At 45.5% G+C, this 25492-nt stretch overlaps 1 protein-coding gene across 1 annotated transcript in view; it reads left to right on the plus strand.

Annotated features, from left to right (window-relative positions):
• The window catches only part of PTEN (phosphatase and tensin homolog), a 126862-nt gene that overhangs the window by 63506 nt on the left and 37864 nt on the right, over nucleotides 1-25492 (plus strand). The window contains exons 3-5 of the mRNA XM_082268323.1: nucleotides 5831-5875; nucleotides 21572-21615; nucleotides 25148-25383. Of these exons, the coding sequence (XP_082124449.1) occupies nucleotides 5831-5875; nucleotides 21572-21615; nucleotides 25148-25383 (325 nt within the window). The remainder of the gene's footprint in view (nucleotides 1-5830; nucleotides 5876-21571; nucleotides 21616-25147; nucleotides 25384-25492) is intronic.

Below are 25492 nucleotides of genomic sequence, written 5' to 3' on the forward strand. Positions count from 1 at the left end.
ACAATACATAAAAATCTGGACTCTGATAATGTTGTGTTTTTCATACCCCTCTGGGCAGTTTCTTTACTAATTTTCCACTGTAATAAGCTGGTATTATCTATACAGTTTTTGTCATCTTCAGTATAATAAAGTGGTTCTAAAGGCTGAAGTTTTTTTACCTTTATACATGCTATGCATAAAGGTAAAAAACCTGTGTGCAGCATCCCCCTCAATACTTGCCTAAACCCCATTGCGATCCAGCGATGTACACGAGAGCCTTTTATGGACTCTCCCTTCTCATTTGCTGTCCATAGCCAATGAGAAAAGAGGGGGCGGAGCTGAGCTGTGGCTCTGTGTCTGAATAAACACGCAGAACAGCAGCTTAGGAGCTAGCCTGCTGGGGTGCACTTGGCAGGGTGGAGGGGCTGGGGGGGGGGGGGAGAAGAAAAAATATCCCTCTAAAGCATTTCATCCATTTTTGCTGCTAGCTTACATCTTTCTTATATTGCCAACTATAGTATGATCAAGACATCTGGGAAGGGGGTGGTGAGTCCCTGTGGGGGTTATTTGGCTCTATCTTACTGCTATATCGATTTTGGTGCACTTGTAGCACTGCTGGTGCAGTGGTGGGTTGGTATTTTTTTTCGCCGCAATTTTACACATTTTGCTGGCGGTTGCAGGTTAACCCATGGAGTCCCTGGAGCATGTCACCACCTGACCCCCCTTCTCTGAGGCTGCGGACCTGCAGGGTCCCAGTCCGCTTTGTATGCTATGGCGGCTGTCCTGCAGTCACTGGTGTCAAAAGTAGATTTGTTCCTCCAAAATGGAACAAGTAAAAAGCGTTCTCTTCCTTCACCTGCATCCTCTCTGTCTCCTCAGATTCTTTTCCGAGGTGGATTTGGCCGCCGCCCTTTGTAGGAGACCGCTTGTTCGGTGCTTCCATGAAGGAGATCATTAAGGGTCTTACAGGAGGTAAGAGTACTGCTTCCGCAGTCTGCCAGGAGTAAAGAGACTCGTCGTAAACTTGGTCCTTTCTTCTCAGCCCATAAGCAGTCCTTTTTTCCTTCGGGATCTAAGGACCAGGGATCAAAATCCACCTGTAACCCCGCAGCGGGTCCCAAAAGGCTCTAGGAGGGGGCCCCTCCGGGACCACAGACACACTCGCTTCTGCCTGAAGGGGTGCCCTCACCCGTACTTTGGGTGGGGGGATGTCTTCGCTTCTTTCCTGGATCCGTGGACCTCCTGGATTCAAAACAAATGGGTCCACGAGTTGATTCAGCCTGGGTACAAGATCGAGTTTCGGTCCTTGCCTCCGGCAAGGTTCTTTCCTTCCAATCTGCATTTGTCCCCAGATCGTCTACAAGGTCATTTTGGGGCAGTACAGGATCTGCTGTCACAGAGGGTCTTTGTACCGTTTCCGGAATCTGAACGCTTCCTAGGGGCGCACTGGACTGGCCTCACAGGTCTTGGTATGCAGACCTAGTATGGCTGGTCATCGATGTCCCTTGGAGACTCCCTGTCAGAGAAGATCTGTTAACTCAAGGACCGATCTTCCATCCTGCTATACAGTCCCTGGCTTTGACAGCCTGTCTTCTGAAACCGCCCTTTGAAAATATTTGTGAGATTCCATGCTCACTTTGAAACAAAAGGTAGCTTTCTTGGGGTCTAATACTTCTGCGCGCAGGGTGTCGGCGCTGGCTACGTTGTCCTGTCATTAACCCCACCTGGTGGTTCACAGAGACAAGTTGGTGCTTTGTACCTGTCAGTCATTCCTTCCTAAAGTCGTCTTTGGTTTCCATTTTAAATGAAGACCTTGTGTTGCCTTCTCTGTGTCCGAAGCATCCTAAAGAGATCGCCTTACATTCCTTGGATGTGGTTCGGGCAATCGGGGTGTATCTCTGACAGTGACAGTCGTTCCGGAAATCTGATTCTCGGTTTGTCCTTATGGATGAACCCCGTAGGGGGATGGTCGTGTCTGCTACGACCATTTCCTGATGGATCAGACAGACGGTGGTGCAGGCCTATTCCATTAAGGGTCAGGGTCCTCCTCTCCCTGTTGAGGCGCATTCTACGAGGGTGCTTAATGCCTTCTGGGCCTTCCGTTATCGGGCGTCAGTGATGCAGGTTTGCAAGGCAGCCACATGGTTGTCAGTGCAGACTTTCACAAAATTTTATAAGGTGGATGTGTTGGCATCTACGGATGATTCTTTTGGCCGCAAGGTTTTGCAGGCCGCTATTGGTGAGGTTTAGTCCTCTGAGGGTGTATTTATTTTTGTCAGGTAAGCTCCAGTTTTTCCTGGTTGAGCTCTTGTTTTGCCTGGCTATGTTTAGCCTTTGGGAAGTGTGTGTTTTGTTGCTATGTTATTCCCACTCCTCATTGACCCTGCTTTTGGACGTCCCATCGGTCAAGAAGATGTATAGCTGTGTCCGTCAATGAACAAAAGAAAACTGGATTTTTGTCTTACCGTAAAATCCTTTTCTTTGATGTTTGACGGACACAGCACCCACCTCTCTATTGAGTTGGGTTTTATGTTCTTCTGTCACTGCTTATTACAAACTGAAGCCCTATAGCACACAGTGGGAGTATACTAGGGATCGACCGATTATCGGAGGGCCGATATTTACTTTTGCCGATTATATCTGTATCAGCCCCGGAACTGGTTGATATTACCGATATTCCAAATATTGCTCATGTAAGGGTAAAATAATGTCACATAGCATAATTCGGTTTACAAATGTTATTGAATATGCTACTCACATATGTACAAAAGATGCAAGCAATTCCACATTAGCAGATCTGCTGGCAGATCGGTATTTCTCACCCACTTGCCCTAAGTGATACCCGGGTGATACCGCTCTGTTCTGCATGACCTCGTGTCTTCTGAGATCGTATGCCGGACGGAGCGGTATCACCCGGGTGTCACGGCAAGTGGGTGAGAGACGGCGTGGTATCAGGTGGGGGGGAGACAAAGCAGGTGAGAGACGGAGCGGTATCGGGTGGGTGCCGGACGGAGCGGTATCACCCGGGTATCGCGTATGGCAAGTGGGTGAGAGATACCGATCTGCCAGCATATCTGCTAATGTGGAATTGCTTATATCTTTTGTACATATGTGAGTAGCATATTCAATAACATTTCTAAACGTAATTATGCTATGTGACATCATTTTACCCTTACATGAGCATCACCACCTAATGGTTTGAGGAGGAGAAGACTAGTCTCGGACCCTGACATAGGATGTACAAAATATCGGCCGAGCCTGATAAGTTGTGACCAATATATCGGTATCGGCCCTGAAAAAAACCATATCGGTCTATCCCTAGAGTATCCCCCTGGGACTGCCCTATAGGCGTGGTCAAATTTTTTTTTTCCCCAGCATAGTGTCCTACTCCTATGGAGAGCAGCATAAACCCATCGGTCCAGATATAGAGCTGCGTCTGTCAATGAACATCAGAGAAAAGGATTTTACAAAAATCCAGTTTTTGCCTATAGTGCTAGTAGGGCTGGGCGATAAAACGATACCGATGGGTATCGCGATAGTCCCGTGCTCGATAGCAATAAAAGGCTTCGAACGATAAAACGAAAAGTCCGCTCCGACGGGTTTAAGCTTTAAAAATGGCGCCGCCCGTTGCATACATGTCACCGCGCACGCGCCGCCGCCGCTCGGGAGAGGCCGGGAATAGACGAAATTACACGAGCGGTGGCGGCGCGTGCGCAATGACGTGCCGGCGCCGGGCGGCGCCATTTTTAAAATGAAGGCGCCTCTGGAACAGGTAAGTGAAACAGCTTCACTACCTGCCATTATGCAGGGCTGCGGGCACACTACAAGGGATGCAGTGCTGCGGGCATGGTCTACCTGTACCATGCCCACAGCACTGCATCTCCTGTAGTATGCCCACAACCCCGGATCCTCTTGTACCATGCCAGTACCCTGCATTCTCCTGTACCATGCCAGTACCCTGCATTCTCCTGTACCATGCCAGTACCCTGCATTCTCCTGTACCATGCCAGTACCCTGCATTCTCCTGTACCATGCCAGTACCCTGCATTCTCCTGTACCATGCCAGTACCCTGCATTCTCCTGTACCATGCCAGTACCCTGCATTCTCCTGTACCATGCCAGTACCCTGCATTCTCCTGTACCATGCCAGTGCCCTGCATTCTCATGCATCATGCCAGTGCCCTGCATTCTCATGCATCATGCCAGTGCCCTGCATTCTCATGCATCATGCCAGTGCCCTGCATTCTCATGCATCATGCCAGTGCCCTGCATTCTCATGCATCATGCCAGTGCCCTGCATTCTCCTGCACCATGCCAGTACCCTGCATTCTCCTGCACCATGCCCGCCGCCCTGCATTCTCACCCTAGGGTCCTTATTTTAAATGGGTAATAAAAAATATCAATAATTATCGATACCGACCGATATGAAACACTGATATCGTGATACAGTTTTCAGCCATATCGCCCAGCCCTAAGTTCTAGTTTAATTCCTGATTCTGGAGGTGCCTTAGAAATTAAAGCAGGCTTTTTAGTTGTTGCTCTTGGCAAAATTAATTAAAAATACTGCAGTCTGAAAGTAATGTGAAAATAAAACCAAAGAAAATGCTCATCAAGGAAGATTTGCCATTGTTGATATTTCGATGTCTGCAGTAAATTCTCTAGAATCTTACTAAGGCCCTGTTGCTCTGGAGCCTGGAACCACCTTCATAGTTTGCACGCAATGAGACTTGTCCACTCAGTACTTGCCATTGTTTTTCCTCATCTTTCAGACTTTGTAGTATTAACATTTGGCTGCCAGCCAGTTAGTACAATGGCAAATAAAGGGTGTAGCACAGCATGCATAGTGCTCTCAAGGAGTACCTAAACGGGCAAGAACAATTCTCATAATACAGTGATTATGTGGTTCAGTTGTGATTTTTCTAGAATAACTGAGAAAGTATTTTACAAACCTTTTTGCCGGTAAACCAGCTATTTCCCAGTCAGTTTTTGTTAAAGGGGCTAGATTGATTGATTGTTTTTTTGTTTTTGTTTTTTTGTATATGCTTCATTGACATTATAAATGTATGGGTTTTTACAGGGTATGTTTTTTTTTTTTTTTTGCAGTAAAAGCACATATACTTATGTTTTATTGCAATCTGCAATATAGAAAAGAGCTGTTGACGTGCCAGAAATATAGTGGCATCCTTTTTGACATGACAGCACAGTGTGATTTTGGCTCTGAATTCCATAGTGCATCATGTTAGCTTTGCTTCATTACTGATGGATTACCAAGAACACAGACCTCTTCTCATGCCCCCACCTCATCTCCACACCCCCTCCTTGTGCACAGACAGGTAGTTTTTGCACTCATCAAGCAGAAAAAACAATATTTAATAGTATATTTATCAGACCCGAAGGCAAGCGGATAAAAGAAGTTCATTGTTTGGGTTAACATACAATTAAACAGTCTGTTCCCTCTCAGCGGTCCATTTTATGCTTTCTATAACATAACGTGTTACTAAACAGTATAGCTATACATTATAATGTACAGTTTAACCACCTGTCCTCTGGAAGATTAACCCCCCCTTTATGACCAGGCCATTTTTGCAACGCGGCATTGTTACTTTAATGGACAATTGTGCAGTGGTGCTACGCTGTACCCAATTAAAATGTATGTTCCCCCCCCCCCCCCCCCCCCACAAATAGAGCTTTCTTTTAGACTACTCTTTTCACCAAAAATACTGATTTTTGTGTGAATAGTTTTGATTTTAGTTGGCAGTAGTTTGTGGTCAAGCATATTTTACAGTAGGCAGCATGTATTATCCATTAAATCTATTCACATTATAATTCTGCTTCATATTTTCTTTTTAAGGTTTTTGGATTCCAAGCATAAAAACCATTACAAGATCTACAATCTGTAAGTATATTTGGAGTGTGTATTTCGAATGCCCACTTTGCAAAATGCTGCAGGTCAAATGTCCCTTTAAGAGAAGGTTTCTTACTTTTAATTTCTGTAGAATGACTAGAAGGGTATTGTTTTACTGACATCTATGCTGAAAACAATTAATTGTTGAAGCTTAATGGAGACTTCAGTTAGCTTGGTTATGTTGGTAGAGTGACAAGGTTAAATGGAATTTTGGCAGGCATTCATGTTACTTGATCTACTTTTAAATGACTTGGAAACAAGCCCACTTCATGGTCTGTGACCATGTGCTGAATGGTAATAGAACGCATGGACAATGTAATGACTTGTGGACTTCTGGGAGAAGCTCTTGGAAATCACACAGGTGAATGTTTTGTGCCTCTCACAGCTGAGTTTTTTTTTTTGTGCTGTGTAACCCCTGTAGCCTGTTGTGAGGAAATGAGCTACACACTTTAGTGCATGCAAAAACTCATACAGTATGCAAGGTTTTACTCAGTTGAATTTTACTCTTCTAAAAAAATGTTTGCATTTATTTAGGTTATCTAAAGTGCCCCTAAAAGACTGTGTATTGGGAGAATACCCTAAGGCCCCTTTCACACGGACGTTCCGTATGTCCGTATATCACCCCATCCGTTTGCCGGTGATATACGGACATAATGCATGTAAATGGGATTGCGGATGTCAGCAGATGACCATCCACTGACATCCGATTTGCGTCCTTTCAGTTCTGTTCCGTTTTTCTGTTCCCCCGGGAGAGTGCATGTGATCAGCACAGGACCAATCGGCACTGTCCAGACAGAGGGTCAGGAGTCCTGCATTCTCATAGGATAGTCCGAAAACAACTCTTACGAGCTTTAACCCATGCTTGGCTGGACACTGATAGAAGTCACAAGACTGTTCTAACTGCTGATAATAAGATATTTAGCAGTTTATATTAACAAAAATAATTGCATTTCCATGATTTGTGTACTGTGGGAGACCAGATATAGTGAATGCAGGGTCCTGGCTTTAGTGACACTTTAATGACATTGGCTGTATTTTTTGGGCTGTTCTGCTGCAGAATAAATTTGGGGCCAATCGCACACCTCCCTGATGGTATGGCGTGATTGATAAGTATCTGCCTGTATTTGTCAGCATTGAGGAGACCATTGATCCTGACCAAATCCCAACTCCATTTGCAGAAATGCAGCCCCAAACTTTCAAGGAACCCTCTCTATGCTTCACTGTTGCAGACTCTCATTTTTGTACCACTCTCTAGCCCTTCGGTAAAGAAACTGCCTCCTGCTACAGTTAAAATATTTCAAATTTTGACTCCACATTCCAGAGAACCTGCTGCCTTTTTTCATTTTCCCATTCCTCACCCAGTTTTAAAGTGGCCGTTAAGCAACTATGTTATCTTTATACCATCCCCATTGTTGGATAAGAACATGTGTTCTAGTGTCTGTGCTTCACATATCAACTGTTAAGAGTACAATTCAAATTGTATTGAACAAACGTCCTAATGATAACAGTATTTTTTTTAAACATGAAAACCTTACAATGCACTGTTCCAAATTATTATGCATAGTAAGTTCCAAAACACTTTATAGGTTGTAAAGAACTGAAAGTGATCATTTGTTGTGTTTGCAGCATATTTACTGAAATCAAAAGCTATTTAATTTAATCTATCTAACTTTTTAGACATTTTAACAGGTCCAGTTACATTTTAACATAGGACCCCTTATTTGATAGCCGCTTCACAAGTCTTGTATCCATTGAACTTGTGAGTTTTTGGACAGTTTCTGCTTGAATTTGTTTGCAAGATGTCAGAATAGCCTCTCAGAGCTGCTGTTTGGATGTAAACTGCCTCCCACCCTCATAGATCTTTTGCTTGAGGATGCTCCAAAGGTTCTCAATAGGATTGAGGTCAGGGGAGGATGGAGGCCACACTATGACTTTCTCTCCTTTTTATCCCCATAGCAGCTATTGATGCAGAGATAATCTTTGCAGCATGAGATGGTACATTGTCATGCATGAAGATTTTATTACGGAAAGCATAGGGAAGAAAGGGGTCAGTCAGAAACTCTGCATACTTTGCAGAGGTCATCTTTACACATTCGGGGACCCTAAAGGCGCCGACCAGCTCTCTTCCCATGATTCTGGCCCAAAACATGACTTCACCACCGCCTTGCTGACGTCACAGCCTTGTTGAAACAGGGTGTCCGTCCTCCAAACATCCACTACTCCGTCCATCTGGACCATCCAGGCTTGCATAGAACTCATCAGTGAACAGGACTGTTTGAAAATTAGTCTTCATGTATTTTTCTGCCCAATGCAGCCATTTCTGCTTGTGAGCATTGGTTAGTGGTGGCCGAATAGAAGGTTTATGCACAGTTGCAACACTCTGGAGGACTGCAACATGTCCTTGGGACTCCAGAGGCACCAGCAGCTTCAAATATCTCTTTGCTGCTATGTAATGGTATTTTAGCAGCTGCTCTCTTGATCCGATGCATGGATCTGGCAGAAATCTCCCTCAATGTGCCTTTATCTGCGCAAACCCGTCTGTGCTCTGAATCAGCCATAAATCTATTAATAGTGCAATGATCACACTTACGTTTTCATGAAATATCTAATGTTTTCATATCTTGTCCAAGGCATTAAACTATTTCACTCTTTTCGGCAGCAGAGAGATCCTTTTTCTTCCCCATATTGCATGAAAATGGTGCTCTGCTTAATAATGTGGAACACCCTCCTTTAGTAGTTTTTCCTTAAATTGGGCTCACCTGGCAATCTAATTATCACAGGTGTCCGAAATTGTTTTCAGTCATCAAAAGAGCCCTGAGACACAATGCCATCCACGAGTTAAACTGAAAAACTAAATATTTAATCTTTGTGACACTTAGAATTTGCATAATAATTTGGAAAAGGGTGTGTGTCTGTATGTGTGTAAGTATATATGTATATATATATAATATAGTGTGTGTGTGTGTGTGTGTGTGTGTGTGTGTATATACTGATTTCTTCCTGATTTCACAGTCCCTCCCCCCCCGACTCTCCCCCTTCCTTGTCTGACAGCTCCAGTGGGTGGGGCCGAGAACTCCTGCTGACGTCAGTCCTGGAGGAGAGAGCTAGGGAGTCATGTGAGCACTGGGAGGCGCTGTGAAATCAGGTTGAAATCAGCTTTTTTTTTTTTTTTTAAGATTTTGCGCCAGGATCTGGAGGGGAGTCAAAACCCTTCTGAGCTGGCGGATCAGTTGATCCAAGGGTTACAGTATATTTGTGATGCATCCCTGGATGCGCCCCCCCCCCCCCCCCATCCTGGCCTGCAGAGTTTCTGAGACATTGGTGATCCTTCTCTGCATGATCTGGTTGAAGTACTGGTCAGCTGACCAGGCTTTTAAAAAGGTGCGGACTGATCTTCCTTTTGTAGGGGACCGTCTGTTCAGGGTCTCTATGGAAGAGATTAAGGGCCTTACGGGAGGCCACAGTATATTGCTTCCGCAGGCTGCTCAGGGCAAGGAACCTCGCCGCAAGCAGGGGCCCTTCTTTTCGGCTCACAAGCGACCCTTTTGTCCATGTGAATCTCAAGATAAGGGCTCGAGATCCACCCGTAACTTTGCGGGAGGCTCCAAGAGGCCCTGGAATGGTAAGTCCAAAGCGGGCACTTCTGGTTCCGCAGACAAGCCTTCCTCAACCAGAAGGGGCGTCTTCACCCACGTTTGGTGTGGGGGGGGCGTCTTCGCTTCTTTCCGGATCCGTAGACCTTGCTTATTCAGGACAAATGGTTCCACAAATTGATTCGGTACGGTTACAAGATCAAGTTTTGGTTCTTTCCTTGCAACTTACGCCTGTCTCCAGAGCGGCTACAGGGTCTCTACGGAGAAGTGCAGGACTTGTTGGCACAAGGAGTTTTTGTGCCGGTTCCAGAGTCAGAACGTTTCCAAAGTTTTTATTCAAATCTATTTACAGTTACATAGTTAGTGAGGTTGAAAAAAGACATCAGTCCATCCAGTTCAACCTATCATGTGTGAGTGTGTTTGCTGTTAACCGTACATTGTATACCCCTGTATGTTGTGGTCTTTAAGGTGCCCATCTAATAGTTTTTTGAAACTATCTATGCTGCCTGCTGATACGACTGCTTGCAGAAGAGCATTCCGCATCCTTACTGCTCTTACAGTGAAGAACCCCCTGCGTATTTTAAGGTTAAACCGCCTTTCCTCTAGTTTTAGTGAGTGGCCACGTGTCTTATTGTATTCACTTTTTCTGAATAGGTTTTTCCATATGCTAGGGTTGCCAGTACAGTATTTGTACATTGATATCGTATCCCCCCTCAATCGTCTCTTCTCCAGAGAGAATAAGTTCAGTGCTTGTAGTCTTTCCTCATAGCTGATGTCCTCCATTCCCCTAATTATTTTTATTGCCCTTCTCTGGACTTTCTCCAGTTCCAGCACATCCTTCCTGAGGACCGGTGCTCCGAAATGGGACAGCATACTCCAGATGTGGCTGGACCAGAGTCTTGTAGAGTGGGACAATAATCTCTTTTTCTCTAGCGCTCATCGACAGACGTAGTCCTCGGTGATACACCACCTTCGGGCTATGTTACCTCCGCAGGAGCAGGACTAGACAGGAAATTAAAAAGCTCTGGCCACACCCCAGGGGCAGCCCCAGAGGGTATATCCCCTCTCTCTCTGCCTCAGCAAATCAGTTATTTTCTGTCTAGTTAGGAGTAAGGACCTAGACACCTTGCTGGGATCTTAGGTCCTGGCAAGAATTTTTTCTTAAAGGATTTTTTTAGACAGCTTTTTTCTCCAGTGTTCCTGTGAGATCTTCAAGCAAGAAAGCTGAACTGGGCGACGGGCTGGATGTTGAGATCCGGTGGTCACCCCAGTTCAGCCTACGAGCGCGTGCAGGCCATAGCTCCGCGCTGGGTCGGCCGCGACAAAGTCCCATTAAAGGACTGTCCACGCGAGTTAAACGTCTCGCCGAAACGCCAAAGACCATGAGTCACGGCGTCCGTATCGGTCGACAGCCCTCCCGCCCCGGTGGAGAGGGGTACTGTCAGGAGTTGGTGCCCGCCTGGTTCCGGTATGGTGAGTAGTATGTTCCCCCTTTTTCCCTGACGGGTTTTGTGGTGAACGCGGGCCCCTCTCTGTATGGTAAGAAAGAGTTCTTTCTATCCTATAACATGTCACAAATCCTCCTACTTTGAGTGTGATTTATGTGTGCAAAAGCCAGGAAGCTTGGCTTGGGAGCTAACAATCTATTGTATACATGTTTTAAAGATGTAATCTGTGGCATTCTGGGAATCTTATGGGTTAAGTATAAGCTACCTACCAGTCAGAAGCCACGGACATGTAGACTGCCTTCCAAATCAGATCTCCAGCTATTAGCAGGCCTCCCGAACGGCCACGCGGTCCGCCAGGGCCGGTACCGCCAACCACGCCATATCCCCATGCAGAGAGAGTGTTGTGTGCCCTGCAGCACACCGCTATTCAGTTTAGGCCGCCGCCATTTTTTTTTTTTTTTGCTGGATCGCACGAGCCGCCATTTTGGCGTAGCCTCGTGTCTCCAGCATGGGGGCGGCCATGTTTGAGGTGATCCTACACCTCGTGGAGCTTGGGGGAGGCGCCGGAAGGCGTGCAGAGGGGCGGAGCCGCCTCCTCCTTTCTTCCTGGGCAGCCAGCCAAAAGACTTCCTGTTTGTCAAGACAGCGCTGTAAGCTGTTGCAGTTTAACTCTGAGCATCAAGTGGTGAGCCTGGGGGTCTATCTCTCTCTCTCTCGATCGATAGGGATCCCTAAGCAGGTAACTCTAAGGGGCTTTTTTGTGGCGCTGGGGGTCAAAAAAAAAAAAAAAAAAAAAAAGTTTTTTTCTTTACTTTTGAATTATATTATCCAGGAAGTAACTGGAGTTATTATGGACCCTGCCACACATATTCCCCCACCTGTTTCCCTCGAGGGGGCCTCGGGACCCGCCGGTGCACAGAGTATAGAGTCATTTACAGCAATTTTGGAGTCTATGGTGGCTCGGGTGGAGGCGGCCTGTCAGGGACGGGGGTCAAGGAAGCGACCCCCGCCTACCCCTATACCATCTGACACCTCTGACTCAGATTCAGAGATGGTCACGGCAGTTGCAGGTTCCTCTGCAAGGGCTGTTATCCCAGGTAAAGCCCCCTCAGACAGTGAGGAGGACGCTTCTTCTCTTGCTATAATTCAGGAAGAAGCATTGGTGGACGCACTAGTTGTGGCAGTGCAAGAAACCTTAAAACTTGAGGCTTTACCGGCAGAGGCAACTGAAACAGAGAGGCCTTTTGGGACTAATAAGCCCATCAAGACGGCGAAGGCTTTTCCTGTACCTAAATGTTTTGGTAATCAGATTAAAGGAGAATGGGAGCATTCTAAACGTACCTTTACTATTTCCAAGCGTATTGCTAGACGCTATCCGTTTGAGGAATCCATCATTAAGAAATGGACGGTACCACCAGTCGTGGATCCGCCTATTTCCAGGCTGAATAAAGCCACGGTTATTCCAGTGGAGGACACTTCGTCCTTTAAGGATCCGGTGGATCGAAAGATAGAAGCAGAGTCCCGCACTATCTTTTCCCTGATAGGGTCAGCATTTAGACCAGTAATCGTTATTGGTCTAGTTTCCCAGACACTTACGGAATGGGCGAAAATGGTACGCCAAGATCTTAGGGGAAAAGATATTCCCCAGGAGACATCTGATTTGATCAGGGGAATCGTCTATTTGGAGCCAACCTAGATGAAATCATTAAGGATGCCACTGGGGGCAAGAGCACTTTTTTGCCACAGGCTGCAAAAGCTAAGGGACCTCGCAACAAGCGAGGACCTTTCTTTACCGCCCATAAAGGGCGCCCGGCTGGTACTAGCGGGAAAGGCAAGACTCCTCCAGGAGGGTTCAAGAAGGGGACCAACCCAGCCAAACCCGAAGCAAAGGAGTACACAGCCTGAAGGTGCGCCCCCACCTGGTGTCAGGGTGGGGGGACGTTTTCACCGGTATTCAGGACATTAGATCGAGCATCAACCACTACTACCGGTGCGATTCTTCCCTTCCAACATTTAAGTACCACAGGAAGCGGTAGTTACCGTTCCCTGAAAAGATCTTTTCCTTTACCTTTTCCTAAGATTAGTCCCGATACCTCACAGGAATCGGATCTGGTTGACCAGATAGGCCAAGTAGCCTCTAGTCGGGTGACTTCGGTCCCTGAGGTTCAACCAGAAAAGATCACCTTTCCTGATAACTATCAGGTATCTGATAAATGTGTGGGAACAGGAAACGACCAGACTTTCTCGGATGGTCGGGGCCAGATAGCTCTAGGGACGCCTGGTTCAGATCCAATCAGCGCCAGTGGTCCTAGAAATTCTAGGCTGGCCTCCTCAAGCCGGCCTGGCCGACTTGGACATGTTAGTCGCAGACGTTCCGTGGGAACTTCGTCTCAGGGAGTGTCTGTGGTCTCAAGGACCAATTTACCTTCGTGCTTTACAGTCGCTGGTTTTAATGGCCTGGCCATTGAGACCCAAGTACTGAAGGACAGAGGTTTGTCTACTTCAGTCATTCCTACCCTTATTAAAGCAAGGAAAGCGACTTCCAGCAAAGTCTATTATCACACATGGAAGACCTATATTGCGTGGTGCGAATCTTTAGGATTTCCTCCACGTACCTATTCGGTGACTCGAATATTGGCCTTTTTGCAACAAGGGGTTGAGCAGAAGCTAGCCTTGAGCACCATCAAGGGTCAAGTTTCAGCATTAGCAATCTTCTTTCAGAAGCCTTTAGCTACCAAATCCTTGGTGCGGAATTTCATCCAGGGGGTGCGGCACCTGGCTCCTCCAGTCCGCGCGCCCTTACCGCCCTGGGATCTTAATTTGGTTTTGTCGGTTCTACAGAAACCTCCCTTTGAAAACATCAGGGAGATTCCCTTGCTTACTCTATCCCAGAAGGTGGCCTTCTTGGTGGCTATTACTTCTGCTCGCAGGGTGTCAGAACTGGCTGCATTATCATGCCAGTCACCATACCTAGTGATTCATAGGGATAAGGTAGTACTTCATCCTAAGCCATCTTTTCTTCCCAAGGTGGTTTCAGATTTTCATCTGAATGAAGATATTGTACTACCTTCCTTGTGTCCTCAGCCCAAGCATCGTCGGGAACATGCGTTGCATTCCTTAGATGTGGTTCGGGCAATCAGGGTATACCTGGAAGCTACGGAATCATTCCGTAAGACGGATTCACTTTTTGTGATCACGGATGGCCCCAGAAAGGGTTTGCCTGTATCTGCCGCGACCATTGCCAAATGGATTAGACAAACGGTGGTACAGGCTTATTCTATTAAGGGTCAGAGTCCTCCGTTCCCTGTTAGGGCGCACTCCACTCGAGCGCTCAGTACTTCCTGGGCCTTTCGCCATCAGGCGTCAGTGGTCCAGGTATGTAAGGCGGCCACCTGGTCGTCGGTACATACCTTTACAAAATTCTAAAAATTGATGTGACGGCATCGGCGGATGCCTCATTTGGCCGCAAGGTTTTGCAGGCCGCAATTTGAGGAGACCGGTGGTCTACCTCGAGGGTTTTTTTCTGTTTGAAAAAAAAAAAAAAAAAATTTGTTTTCTCTTTTTTTGGTTGAGTCTCATCATTAAGGATGAGCATTGTAAACTTCTAGTTGGCACCGGTTGGGCCTTCTAGATTGGGATTTGATTTCCATTTTCCCACCCCTCAGTTGTGATACTGCTCTGGGACGTCCCGAAGGTGGTGTATCACCGAGGACTACGTCTGTCGATGAGCGCTAGAGAAAAATGGATTTTTGTAAAATCTTACCGTAAAATCCTTTTCTCTTAGCTCATCGACAGACGTAGTCCCCGCCCCTCTGTTTTGGAGTTGGGTTGGGTTAAATTCTCTAAGCACTGCTTTTTCACATAACTGATTTGCTGAGGCAGAGAGAGAGGGGATATACCCTCTGGGGCTGCCCCTGGGGTGTGGCCAGAGCTTTTTAATTTCCTGTCTAGTCCTGCTCCTGCGGAGGTAACATAGCCCGAAGGTGGTGTATCACCGAGGACTACGTCTGTCGATGAGCTAAGAGAAAAGGATTTTACGGTAAGATTTTACAAAAATCCATTTATTTCTGGAGTGAATCCCCTTTTTTATATATCCCAGTATTCTGTTGACTTTGCTTGCAGCGGCTTGGCATTGCATGCCACTTCCAAGCCTGTTGTCTACCAGTACCCCAGGTCCTTTTCCATCCTAGACTCACCCAGAGGCCCCCCCCCCCCTAATGAGTAGCTTGATTTCTGGTTTCTGGCACCCAAGTGCATTACTTTACATTTCCCAGGAAGGAAGGCAAGTTTCATCCAATCGTGGATCTGAAGGCTCTGAACCGCTTTGTGCGGGTTCAGAAATTTCGTCCATCCGCACAGTAGTAGCTTCCCTTCATCAAGGAGATCTGCTGGCTTTGATCGATCTCAAGGACGCTTACCTTCATATTCCAATATATGTAGGGCATCAGCATTTTCTTTGTTTTGCCGTGGGGGAGGAGCACTTTCAATTCATGGCGTTATGCTTTGGTCTCGCCTCAGCTCTCCGGGTGTTCACAAAGGTTTTGGCCCCAGTGTTGGGCTTGTTACGGCAACAAGGGGATTGCTCTACTAGGTTACCTGGACGATCTGCTTCTTCATGCAGAGTCTTTCTCTAGTCTAGAAGCCGACTTTGAGGTTACGGTGCTACCTCTGTAGGAGTTTGGGTGGACGCTGAATTTTCAGAAATTGGCACTGTCTGTTCACAAAACTGGACTACTTGGGGTCTGATGCTGGATTCAGCATCAGCCCGGGTGTTTCTTCCTCAAACAAAACCTCTGAAGCTACATAATGTTGTTCGGCTCCTGTTGTCCAACCATCAATCATCACTCAGGAATTGAATGCAAGTGCGGATTGTATCCACCTTCGAGGCGGCTCTGTTTGCCCATTTCCACACCAGACCTTTTCAAAGGGAGATTCTGATCAAATGGAACAAGGATGCCCTGTCATTGGACACTCTGATCCTGTGAGTCGGGGGCCATGGTGGCTCCGCTCCCTGGCTCTACATCTGGGAAAATCTTCCCTTTCCCTGTGGACTCTAATCACAATGGATGCCAGTCTGTCCGGATGGCGAGGTGTCTTGGGAGTGTGTTCGGCCCAATGTGTGGACACGCGAGTCCAGGATTGCCGATCAACATCCTGGAAATTCAGGCGATCAGACTTTCTGTCTCAATGAATGGATCGTCTGCAGGGATGCCCTGTGCGGATACAATCGGACAATGCTATGGCTGTGGCATATGTCAATCATGAAGGGCACACAAGAAGTGCCCTGGCGGCCCTGGAAGTGGCTGGCATCTTGAGGTGGGCAGAACGATATGTTCCAGCCCTCTCTGATGTGCACATTTTGGGGGTAGAGAATTTTCTAGCGGGCTATCTGTCTGCAGAAGTTGGATCTGGGAGAATGCTCTCTTTACCCAGAAGTATTTCATCAACTGTCTTCAGTAAGGGCCTCCGATGTAGACCTGCTGGCTTCCCGTCTCAACAGGAAGGTGCAGAGTTTCGTGTAAAGGTCTTAGGATCCTCTGATGCCGCAGACACTCTGGTGGCCCCCTGGGGGTCAGTATCGTCTGATTTACACCTTTCTTCCAATAGAACATCTGTCAAGACTGCTACGCAGAATTAAGGTAGAAGGAATTCCAGTCATTCTGGTGGCACCAGACTGGCCTCGCCAGTCTTGGTACGCTGGCCTGGTAAGGCTGGTAGCAGACGTTCCTTGGAGACTTCCTCTCAGGGAAGATCTTCTGTCTCGGGGACCAATTTTCCATCCTGCTTTACAGTCGCTGGCTTTAACGGCTTGGCTATTGAAAGCCAGGTGCTGAAAGACAGAGGGCTGTCGTGAGTCGGTAATTCCTACACCGTTGGAGGCTAGGAACTTTCTTCCAGGAAGGTTTATCATCGAGTTTGGAAGGCGTACATAACTTGGTGTGAGTCGCGGGGGGGGGGGTTCTCCCCGCTCCTTTTCTCTGTTTCGCCTGTTGGAGTTTCTACAATTGGGTGTAGATCAACGTTTTGCTCTAGGCACCATCAAGGGCCAGATTTCCACTTTGACTATTTTTTTCCAAAGGCCATTGGCGGTGAAGTCCTTGTTTCACACTTTTGTGCAGGGAGTTTGCCATCTGGCTCCTCCCTTACGATCCCTAGTACCTCTGTGGGATCTCAATTTTGTTCTGTCGGTGCTTCAAAAGTCTCCTTTTTAAAAATATTCGAGAAATTCCTCTGCTCACTCTGTCGCAGAAGGTGGCTTTTACTTCCACACGTCGCGTGTCGGAGTTGGCTGCGTTGTCCTGTCGGTCACCTTACTTGGTGATTCATAGGGACAAGATGGTGTTGCGACCCAGTCAGGCGTTCCTGCCTAAGAATGTCTCTGGTTTCAATTGAATGAAGACCTTGTGCTTCCGTCCCTATGTCCTAAGCCTACACATCCTAAGGAAGTTGCCTTATATTCCTTAGATGTGGTAAGGGCGATTCGGGTTTACGTGGCGGTGACTGAACCGATTAGAGAGTCCAGTTCTTTGTTCTTAAAAGATGGACCTCGTAAGGGGCAGGCCGCATTTGTTTCTACCATTTCTAAGTGGATCCAGCAGACGGTGGTGCAGGCCTACGCCATTAGGGGTCAGGTTCCTCCTGGGCCTTCTGTCATCAGGCAACAGTGGTTCAGGTGTGCAAGGCGGCTACGTGGTCATCTGTACACACATTCAGAAAATGTTATAAGGTAGATGTACTTGCATCTTCGGATGTGGCGTTTGGCCGCAAAGTTTTGCAAACTGCGGTTGCAGAGGCTTCCGCTTCTTGAGGGTGAAAATTTTTCCTGGTGGGGAGTTCCAGTTCCTAGTTGGGCTCCTGTTGTTGGCTATGTTTAGCCTTGTTGGGAATTCTGTGTTTGCTGTGTCTTATTTTCCCCACTGCTTTGGGACATCCCACTGGTCTTATGCATTGAAGCTGTTTCTGTCAGGGAATGAAAGAACTGGATTTTTGTCCTTTTCTCTGAGGTTCACTGACGGACACCGCACCCGCCATACTGTTGGGGTTGAGTTATTTTTTGTTCTGACACTGCTTGTTACAAACTGGGGTCCTACAGCAGGAAGTGATGGTAAACCCTCTGGGACTGCTCCAGGGGCGTAACCAAAAAGGTTTCGGCCTAGTCATACTCCTGAAGAGACAGCATTAAGCCCACTGGTCTGAAGAATTTAAGCTGTCTGTCAGTGAACCTCAGAAAAAAGGATTTTACGGTAAGGCAAAAATCAATTTTTTTTTTTTTTTTTTTTTTAAAAGCATTCTTACTTTACATTTCTTCGCACTCGTCTAAAACTTTTGCACTTCTGTATATGTGTATTGCTAAGTGACTGCTTGCATTGTAAACGGTGATTCTGCTGAAGTTTTGTGAAAATTATGAACGATCATCCTTCCAGTGTGTGTGTGTGTGTGTGTGTGTGTGTGTATATAATTGAAATGGAGAATGCCACAGGAAGTTTTATGTGCAGTATCGCTATGAGAACGTTCTACTGCATCTAGTGATCAGAAACACTGGCTGAACATTGCAGCCAGTGTCTCTGGTCACTAGCCACAGAATTACACTGTCACCATAGTAACTAAGAGTGCACTTCTCTGGTGACAGTATGTGAAAAAAAAAAGAAAATACTAGTTTTATACTGTCACCAGTGCAGTGTCATTGTGGTGGCATTTTACTGCTGTGACTAGTAATCATGTACATCAGTGGTCCTCAACTGCGGTCCTCGGGTCCCACTAACAGGCTAGTTTTGCAAGATAACTAAATGACATCACAGGTGATCTCATTTGCTGCTCAGTGATTGCAGTATTCTAGTCTGCATTTCCCCAAGGTAATACTTAAAAAGTTCAATATTGTGGGCTCAAGGTGTCACACTCTAATCGGCTAAAAAACTCAAAACACCTGTAAAGGTTTCCTGAGCCAATAAATGATTATATGCAAGTAATTGGCCATAAAAGGGGTATGGGGGTCTGGCTACTGCCTTGGGGGATATGTATCCGTATAAAAGATTTTTTTAAACAATCGCTTTTTTAGGAGCAGTGATGCAATAAAAATTAAAAATGTCTTTACAGGCACGTTAAAAAAAAAACTGTGGGGGATCCCCCCCTTGCAAAATCCATACCAGACCCTTGTCGGGCGCCCCCCAACCCTACCAGGCCACATGCCCTCAACATGGGGGGTGCTGTTGGGCAGAGGGGGCACTGCCCTCCACACCCCAAAGCACATTGTTCCCATGTTGATGGGGATAAGGGTCTGCAGCACAATTCCATCCAGACCCTGTAATTATAGCACAATAAAGTTTAAACCATTTATTGCACTACCGCATAAGTATGGAGTATCTACTAAACTGCTGAAAGAGAAAAATTAAGAAAAAGGCTTTTCTGATATTTTTGTTTCTTAATATTTAATGCTGGTAATATATTCAGGTAATATGTGCATTAAAGTGGAGTTCCGCCCATTTTAGCAACTTTAGATGTATGTAATCCCCTTTAAAACGACTTTTACCAATGGAAACTTTTTTTTTTTTTTGCTAGTAAATACCTTATTTTCTGCTTTATTCATCCTCACTTCCGGGTCCGGTCGGCGATTACGTCATTCGGCGATTCGCAGGGTGTGCTGGGATGTATCTCAGGGCATGAAATCTCGCATTATTACACAGGAGATGAGCTGCACTGCATGCCCTGCCTCCGCCCGCCTCCTCTCAGTGAGCTGTACTGTATGTATTGTATTGAGGCCGTGCTCCACCCTGCCTCCTCTCAGTGAGCTCAGTGAGGATTTAATGCTTTCAGTCCTCGCTCACTGAGAGGAGGCGGGGCGGAGCACGGCCTCAATACAATACATACAGTACAGCTCACTGAGAGGAGGCGGGGCAGAGCATGCAGTGCAGCTCATCTCCTGTGTAATAATGCGAGATTTCATGCCCTGAGATACATCCCAGCACACACTGCGAATCGCCGAATGACGTAATCGCCGACCGGACCCGGAAGTGAGGAGAGGATGAATAAAGCAGAAAATAAGGTATTTACTAGCAACAAAAAAAAGTTTCCATTGGTAAAAGTCGTTTTAAAGGCGATTACATACATCTATGTAATCCAACTTGTTAAAAATGGGTGGAACTCCACTTTAACATCACAGCCTATAGAGTTTACATTTTTTTTTTTTTTTTTTTTAAAGTTGTATTTCTGTTTGTCCAAAATCAATATTTTTGTTTGTATATGAAACTTGGTTTTATTTAGAAAGACGTTATATATTACAATGGCTAAGTCTGTGTCTGTAGTGCATGTTTAAACCTTAATACCAGAAATATCATATTAGATTTTTACTCCAGGAGTATATAATTTGGAAATCCTAGAGAGATGTTAAAATAATGCATTACAATTTACCTAAACCCATTCCATTTGTAGTTGACGAAAATGTATAAGATTTTAGTCGACTAAAACAATTCAGTCAGATGAATAAAATACAACTAAAACTAAAATAGCATTTTAGTCAAGACTATACCCAAATCAAAATTTGCTTCCAAAATGACACTGATGCCCGTGCTGCGCTTTGACATTTCTTATATCAGCAAGGGGCGGGGCCACCTGGCTACGTCACAGACCCTTGTCCCAGATAAGGGTGTGGTATGGATTTTGGGGGGAACCCAGGTCGTTTTTTTTTATTTTTTACCGCCCCCCTCTTCTTTTTTTTTTTTTTTCTTTCTTTTTTTTTTTTCAGCTGTCAGCAGGGAAACCCATTGACAGCTGATGACTCATCGGTTGTTAAAGACGGCGCGGCCGGCTTGCTGGCTCGGCTCCTTAACAACCAGCTTACACTGCACTCTGATTGGGCAAGGCTTTGCCCGATCAGGGCACAGAAATGCACCCTGCAGAGCTTGCGGATGAACACCCTGCAAATTCAGTCGGCGAACCCATGCTCAGGCTGAACTGTTAGCCCAGCCCTATTTCTCTAATAACTTTTTGAATTGAATTAGTAAAATAAAATAACTTTTTGATGATATTCTAATTTTTTGAGATGCTTATGTATTTAAAAAAATAAATACTGAGAAATTATAATACCTTTACTTGCCTGCAGTTCATCTTTAAATATTGGTTTAATTCTTGTTCTTTAAATACTGTTGTCACCATAATAAACTTTTGGACCTGTGAGTCAGCACTTCAGAAATATCTCATTCTTAGATATGCACTTAGATCATTTTTATGAAGCACTTCTGCAAGACGTTATTTAACAATGGGTAGACATGTCCTTCACAAAGGCCACTACCCAAAGTCAGGCTGTAAATGTAATGTCCTCTTAAGGAGCCAAGCCAATAATGACATCACATGGCACTTGCACTCTAAGAGCTTTCCAAGATCAATGCCTGAGATCTTAAATGCATATCCATTTAAATAATGCAGAGTAATGTGTACTACAAGATTTGGCTACAAATGGAAATTAGAAATAATTAGACCATTTTTCCTTTGTTGCTAAATAGATTTAGTTTGATATACAATTTCAGCACCTTTTTGTGGAACGGATACTTTAGAAAAGGTGTTTAGCATATGTACAATGAAGGTTTTCGCATGTTTGATTGCTAATACATTTACTGTAATCTATAGCTTAGCATTACCTCCTTTTCTTACAGATGTGCTGAAAGACATTATGATACCAACAAATTTAGCTGCAGAGGTAAGTTGTGCATTTTTGCTTGAACTTTATAACTATCTTGTGTTGATTGCGCATTTTAACAGCTACCCGTTACTGAAATGCAAGAGCAGCTTTGGTGTTGGTCCTTTTTGTAAAGACCAACTCCAGGCAATAAGTAATTTGAAAAAGAGAGGTACACCCAATAACTTCTCAGCGGAAAAGTCCTGTGAATTCTTGTTCTTTAATCCCCCTTGAGTTTATGGGACTCAAGTGCAGTCCGCATTAACGAACCTTTTATTTGTGGGGTCACAATCCTGGGTGGAGATGCCGGATAAATCTCAAGTAAGAGACTCCGTAATTATTCGCCCTAAAAATTAAATTGATTACTCTAAAAATATTGGTTTTGTTTTATTGTAAATGGCTTAAGGTTTGCTTGGTCATTGTGGCACATGAAAAATCAAGAATAACTTTTAGTTTTACAGGTAAATTGCGTTTACATGTATGGGTTTTAAGGCTTTACTCTTTTGAATGCGCAGTGTACCTTTTATTGTGATGGTGTTGCAAAGGTACAATTCTATTTCCCTCAAAAGGCACCTGCCTAGACCACCCATATCTGTTGGGTATAAACACAGACATGGATGAATAATATATATGTTCAGGTATTGCCCAAATGTAACCTTATCCTCCTGCTTCTTTAGAGCAGCCTTTTTCAACCAAGGTGCCATGGCAGAATGCCTATAAATTGCACCAAAAATGGTCAGCAAATTGAGCAAGCCTACCTTTTTTGTTACACAGTCACACGTTCTCATTATGCATCATTACAACACTGGGCACTATTCGAGCCAGCCACTGGCATACTTACAACAAATGACGTCAGGTACTTGCACGCCATCCTTGTCTGCCCCCTCCCCTGCCCCTCTACATCAGCACTGGAGTCACACTAGCAAGGTGAGGGAGAGAAACACTAAAATATTAGACTTTCAATACAGGTATATTTAGCTTTGTAACAATAAATCACCTCTAATTTTGGGTGCCCTACTTGTGTGCATGCTGCTGCAGTAAATAAAGCTTTTGGTTTAGTTTTACATTTTTGAATGGAGGGCATTGAGATTGTGCTGAATTTTAAAGGGTTGTTTTAAAACGCTGTTCTAGAGTATGTTCTGGATTTTGTTTTTACCTTGTTTCAGCTGCAGGGGCGCCCAGAATTACATCTCTCAAGAACCCTTTTCCCAAACAATGTGTGGGCAAGCTCTAGGGTCTTCAAACTATGGCCCTCCAGTTGCTCGGGAACTACAAATCCCACAATGCTTAGCCATGTCTGTGAATGTCAGAATTTTACAATGCCTCATGGGATGTGTAGTTCTGCAACAGCTGGAGGGCCGTGGTTTGAGGTTCCCTGCTCTAGGGAGTCGAAGCAATAGCTCTGCTTTGCTGAAAAATAAATCAATCTATGCATATTTAGTGGAATTGGGGGATAGAGGAGGTTCTGTAGTCCAGCAGGCAAGGCCGACAGTGCTGGTTTGGATTTCTGTGAGGTTCTATTAGCCCACACAGTAATTTGAATCTCATAGGGTTTCTTGCAGATCCCCTTGTGCAGCTTTTTTAAAGGTATAAAACATAGAGTAAGCAAATTTCACTTTTTTTTTCTTTTTTTTTTTTTTGCATTCCTTGGGCTAGCTTATGAACTTCCTCACATCCGCACTACAGCCTATATACGGCTGCAGCGCGGACTTGAATTTTCGGGAGGCTGTTTTTAAGCGGCCTCCCAGAAAGACTCTCCCCGCACGCTCCCGCGAGCGCGCATCGGGGAGAATCTGTGTCGGCCGTGTCCCTTGGACACAGCCGATCACAGATCGTGGTGAATGGCCAATCACAGCGGCCATTCACCACGTGATCAAGCCGTCCAATGAGAGATGATCTCATATGTAAACATATGAGATCATCTCTCATCGCCGGCGCTCCTTCCTCACACAGAGACTGCAGTGTGAGGAAGGAGGGGGAGCCGTCAGCCGCTGGGGACACACAGCAGTGTAATCAGGGCAATGATCACCAGTGCCCTGATTACTAAAGGTAAAAAAATACACAAATTGCCCCCCCATCAGTGCCCACAGTGCCCGCCATCAGTGCCCCCCATCAATGCCCACAATCAGTGCCCATAGTGCTGCCAGTCAGTGCCCATCAGTGCCTGCTCATCTAGTTATGATGGCAAAGCACAAGTTCACTTTAAGAAAAGTTCATAGCTTGAGGCAGGGTTCACAATTGGGCGATGCGATGACCGACATCGCATGTGATCCACACCGCACGTGCTGATCACAAGCAATGTGATTTCAACCATACAAACTGGCTGAAATCGCATCACATTTGCAGCAAAATGAGCACAGGTCCCTTTTTGTGTTCTGCTTTGGAATCTGATCGCATGGGTGTTCACACCCATGCAATCCGATTTCTACACCATTTTACAGTTCGCACTGCGATCTGCGGGTGTCCTTAATTTTACATTAACACCCCCAACAGTTTGCAAACCTCAGTGTGAACTAGTGTGCGATTCAGGTGCGATGCGGGAACCGGCACTGAATCACAGGGATTCCCGCATTGCACCAGTGTGAACCTGGATAAAGCTGAATTCTGCAACTCTGTAAAAAGTGCAGGCACAATAATGAGTTTAGTCCAACCGGGTGCCTGCCTCCTTTTGGGCTTATATCTATTTATATTTGATGAATTTATTGCTCTGCTGGAGAATATACTGCAGACATTTGGAGCTGTAAGATGTGAAAGAAGCACACAGAGCAGCTATGCCCCTCCCCTCCCCTCCACTGCCCTTTCACAGAAGCCTTTGTATTTTGTTAGTTTGCATGATACAAAGGCTTCTGTGATTGAACAGGTGGAGGGGAAGAGGCCAGACATAGTAGCTGCACCAACTCTACACTTGAAGGAGCTGAGACTAGAGCGATCCACTTCAGAGCTCTTGAATTGATCTTGCTGGAGCATAATAAACCTGTCAGATCTAAATTAAAGAGCACCAATAGGTGGCAGACACTTGGTTGGACTTAAAGCAGTTGTAAACCCTAAAAAAAAAAAAAAAAAAAAACCTGCAAGAAAAAGGCATAATGAGCTAGTATGCATCGCATACTAGCCCATTATGTGTAACTTACCTTAGAACGAAGCCCCGACACGGACCACCGGACATCGCTGCGGGCTCCGGCGCGGTGATTGCCCGGAAGAGACGGCTCCAGCGCGATGATTGGCCGGAGCCGCGATGGCGTCACTCCCGCGCATGCGCGCGGGAGTGATTTTCCGGCAAGCTCCCGGCAAACATAATTGAAGGTCCCCCCGGATATTATTTGTACCTACAGGTAAGCCTTATTATAGGCTTACCTGTAGGTAAAAGTGTCAAAAAGCGGGATACTACCACTTTAACTCATAACGTACCTACACTTTTAACATAGTTGCTGAACTCCTAGATGTGCTTGACCAAGAGTGTTGCAAGTGTGATGCCATTGCAGTTTTATGCTGTTATTTTCACTAATTTGTAAAAGTAGTGTGGTGCTGAATAAATGTTTTTTTCTTTTATTAGTTGCACAGTATCCTTTTGAAGACCACAATCCACCACAGTTAGAGCTAATCAAACCATTTTGTGAAGATCTTGACCAATGGCTAAGTGAAAATGATAATGTAGCAGCAATCCACTGTAAAGCAGGCAAAGGTCGTACAGGAGTCATGATCTGTGCTTATTTGCTACATCGAGGCAAGTTTCTAAAAGCACAAGAGGCATTAGATTTTTATGGAGAAGTTCGGACCAGGGACAAAAAGGTCGGTATTGTTTTTAATTTGTCTTCAAGCCTTGTAAATGACCTTTCTTGCTAATGAGTTGACAAACAAAATCACTACAGGAAATATGCAAATGTAAAGCAAACTTTTA

The sequence above is a fragment of the Pelophylax lessonae genome, assembly GCF_965119305.1.
Source record: "Pelophylax lessonae genome assembly, chromosome: 9".
Lineage (NCBI taxonomy): Eukaryota > Metazoa > Chordata > Amphibia > Anura > Ranidae > Pelophylax > Pelophylax lessonae.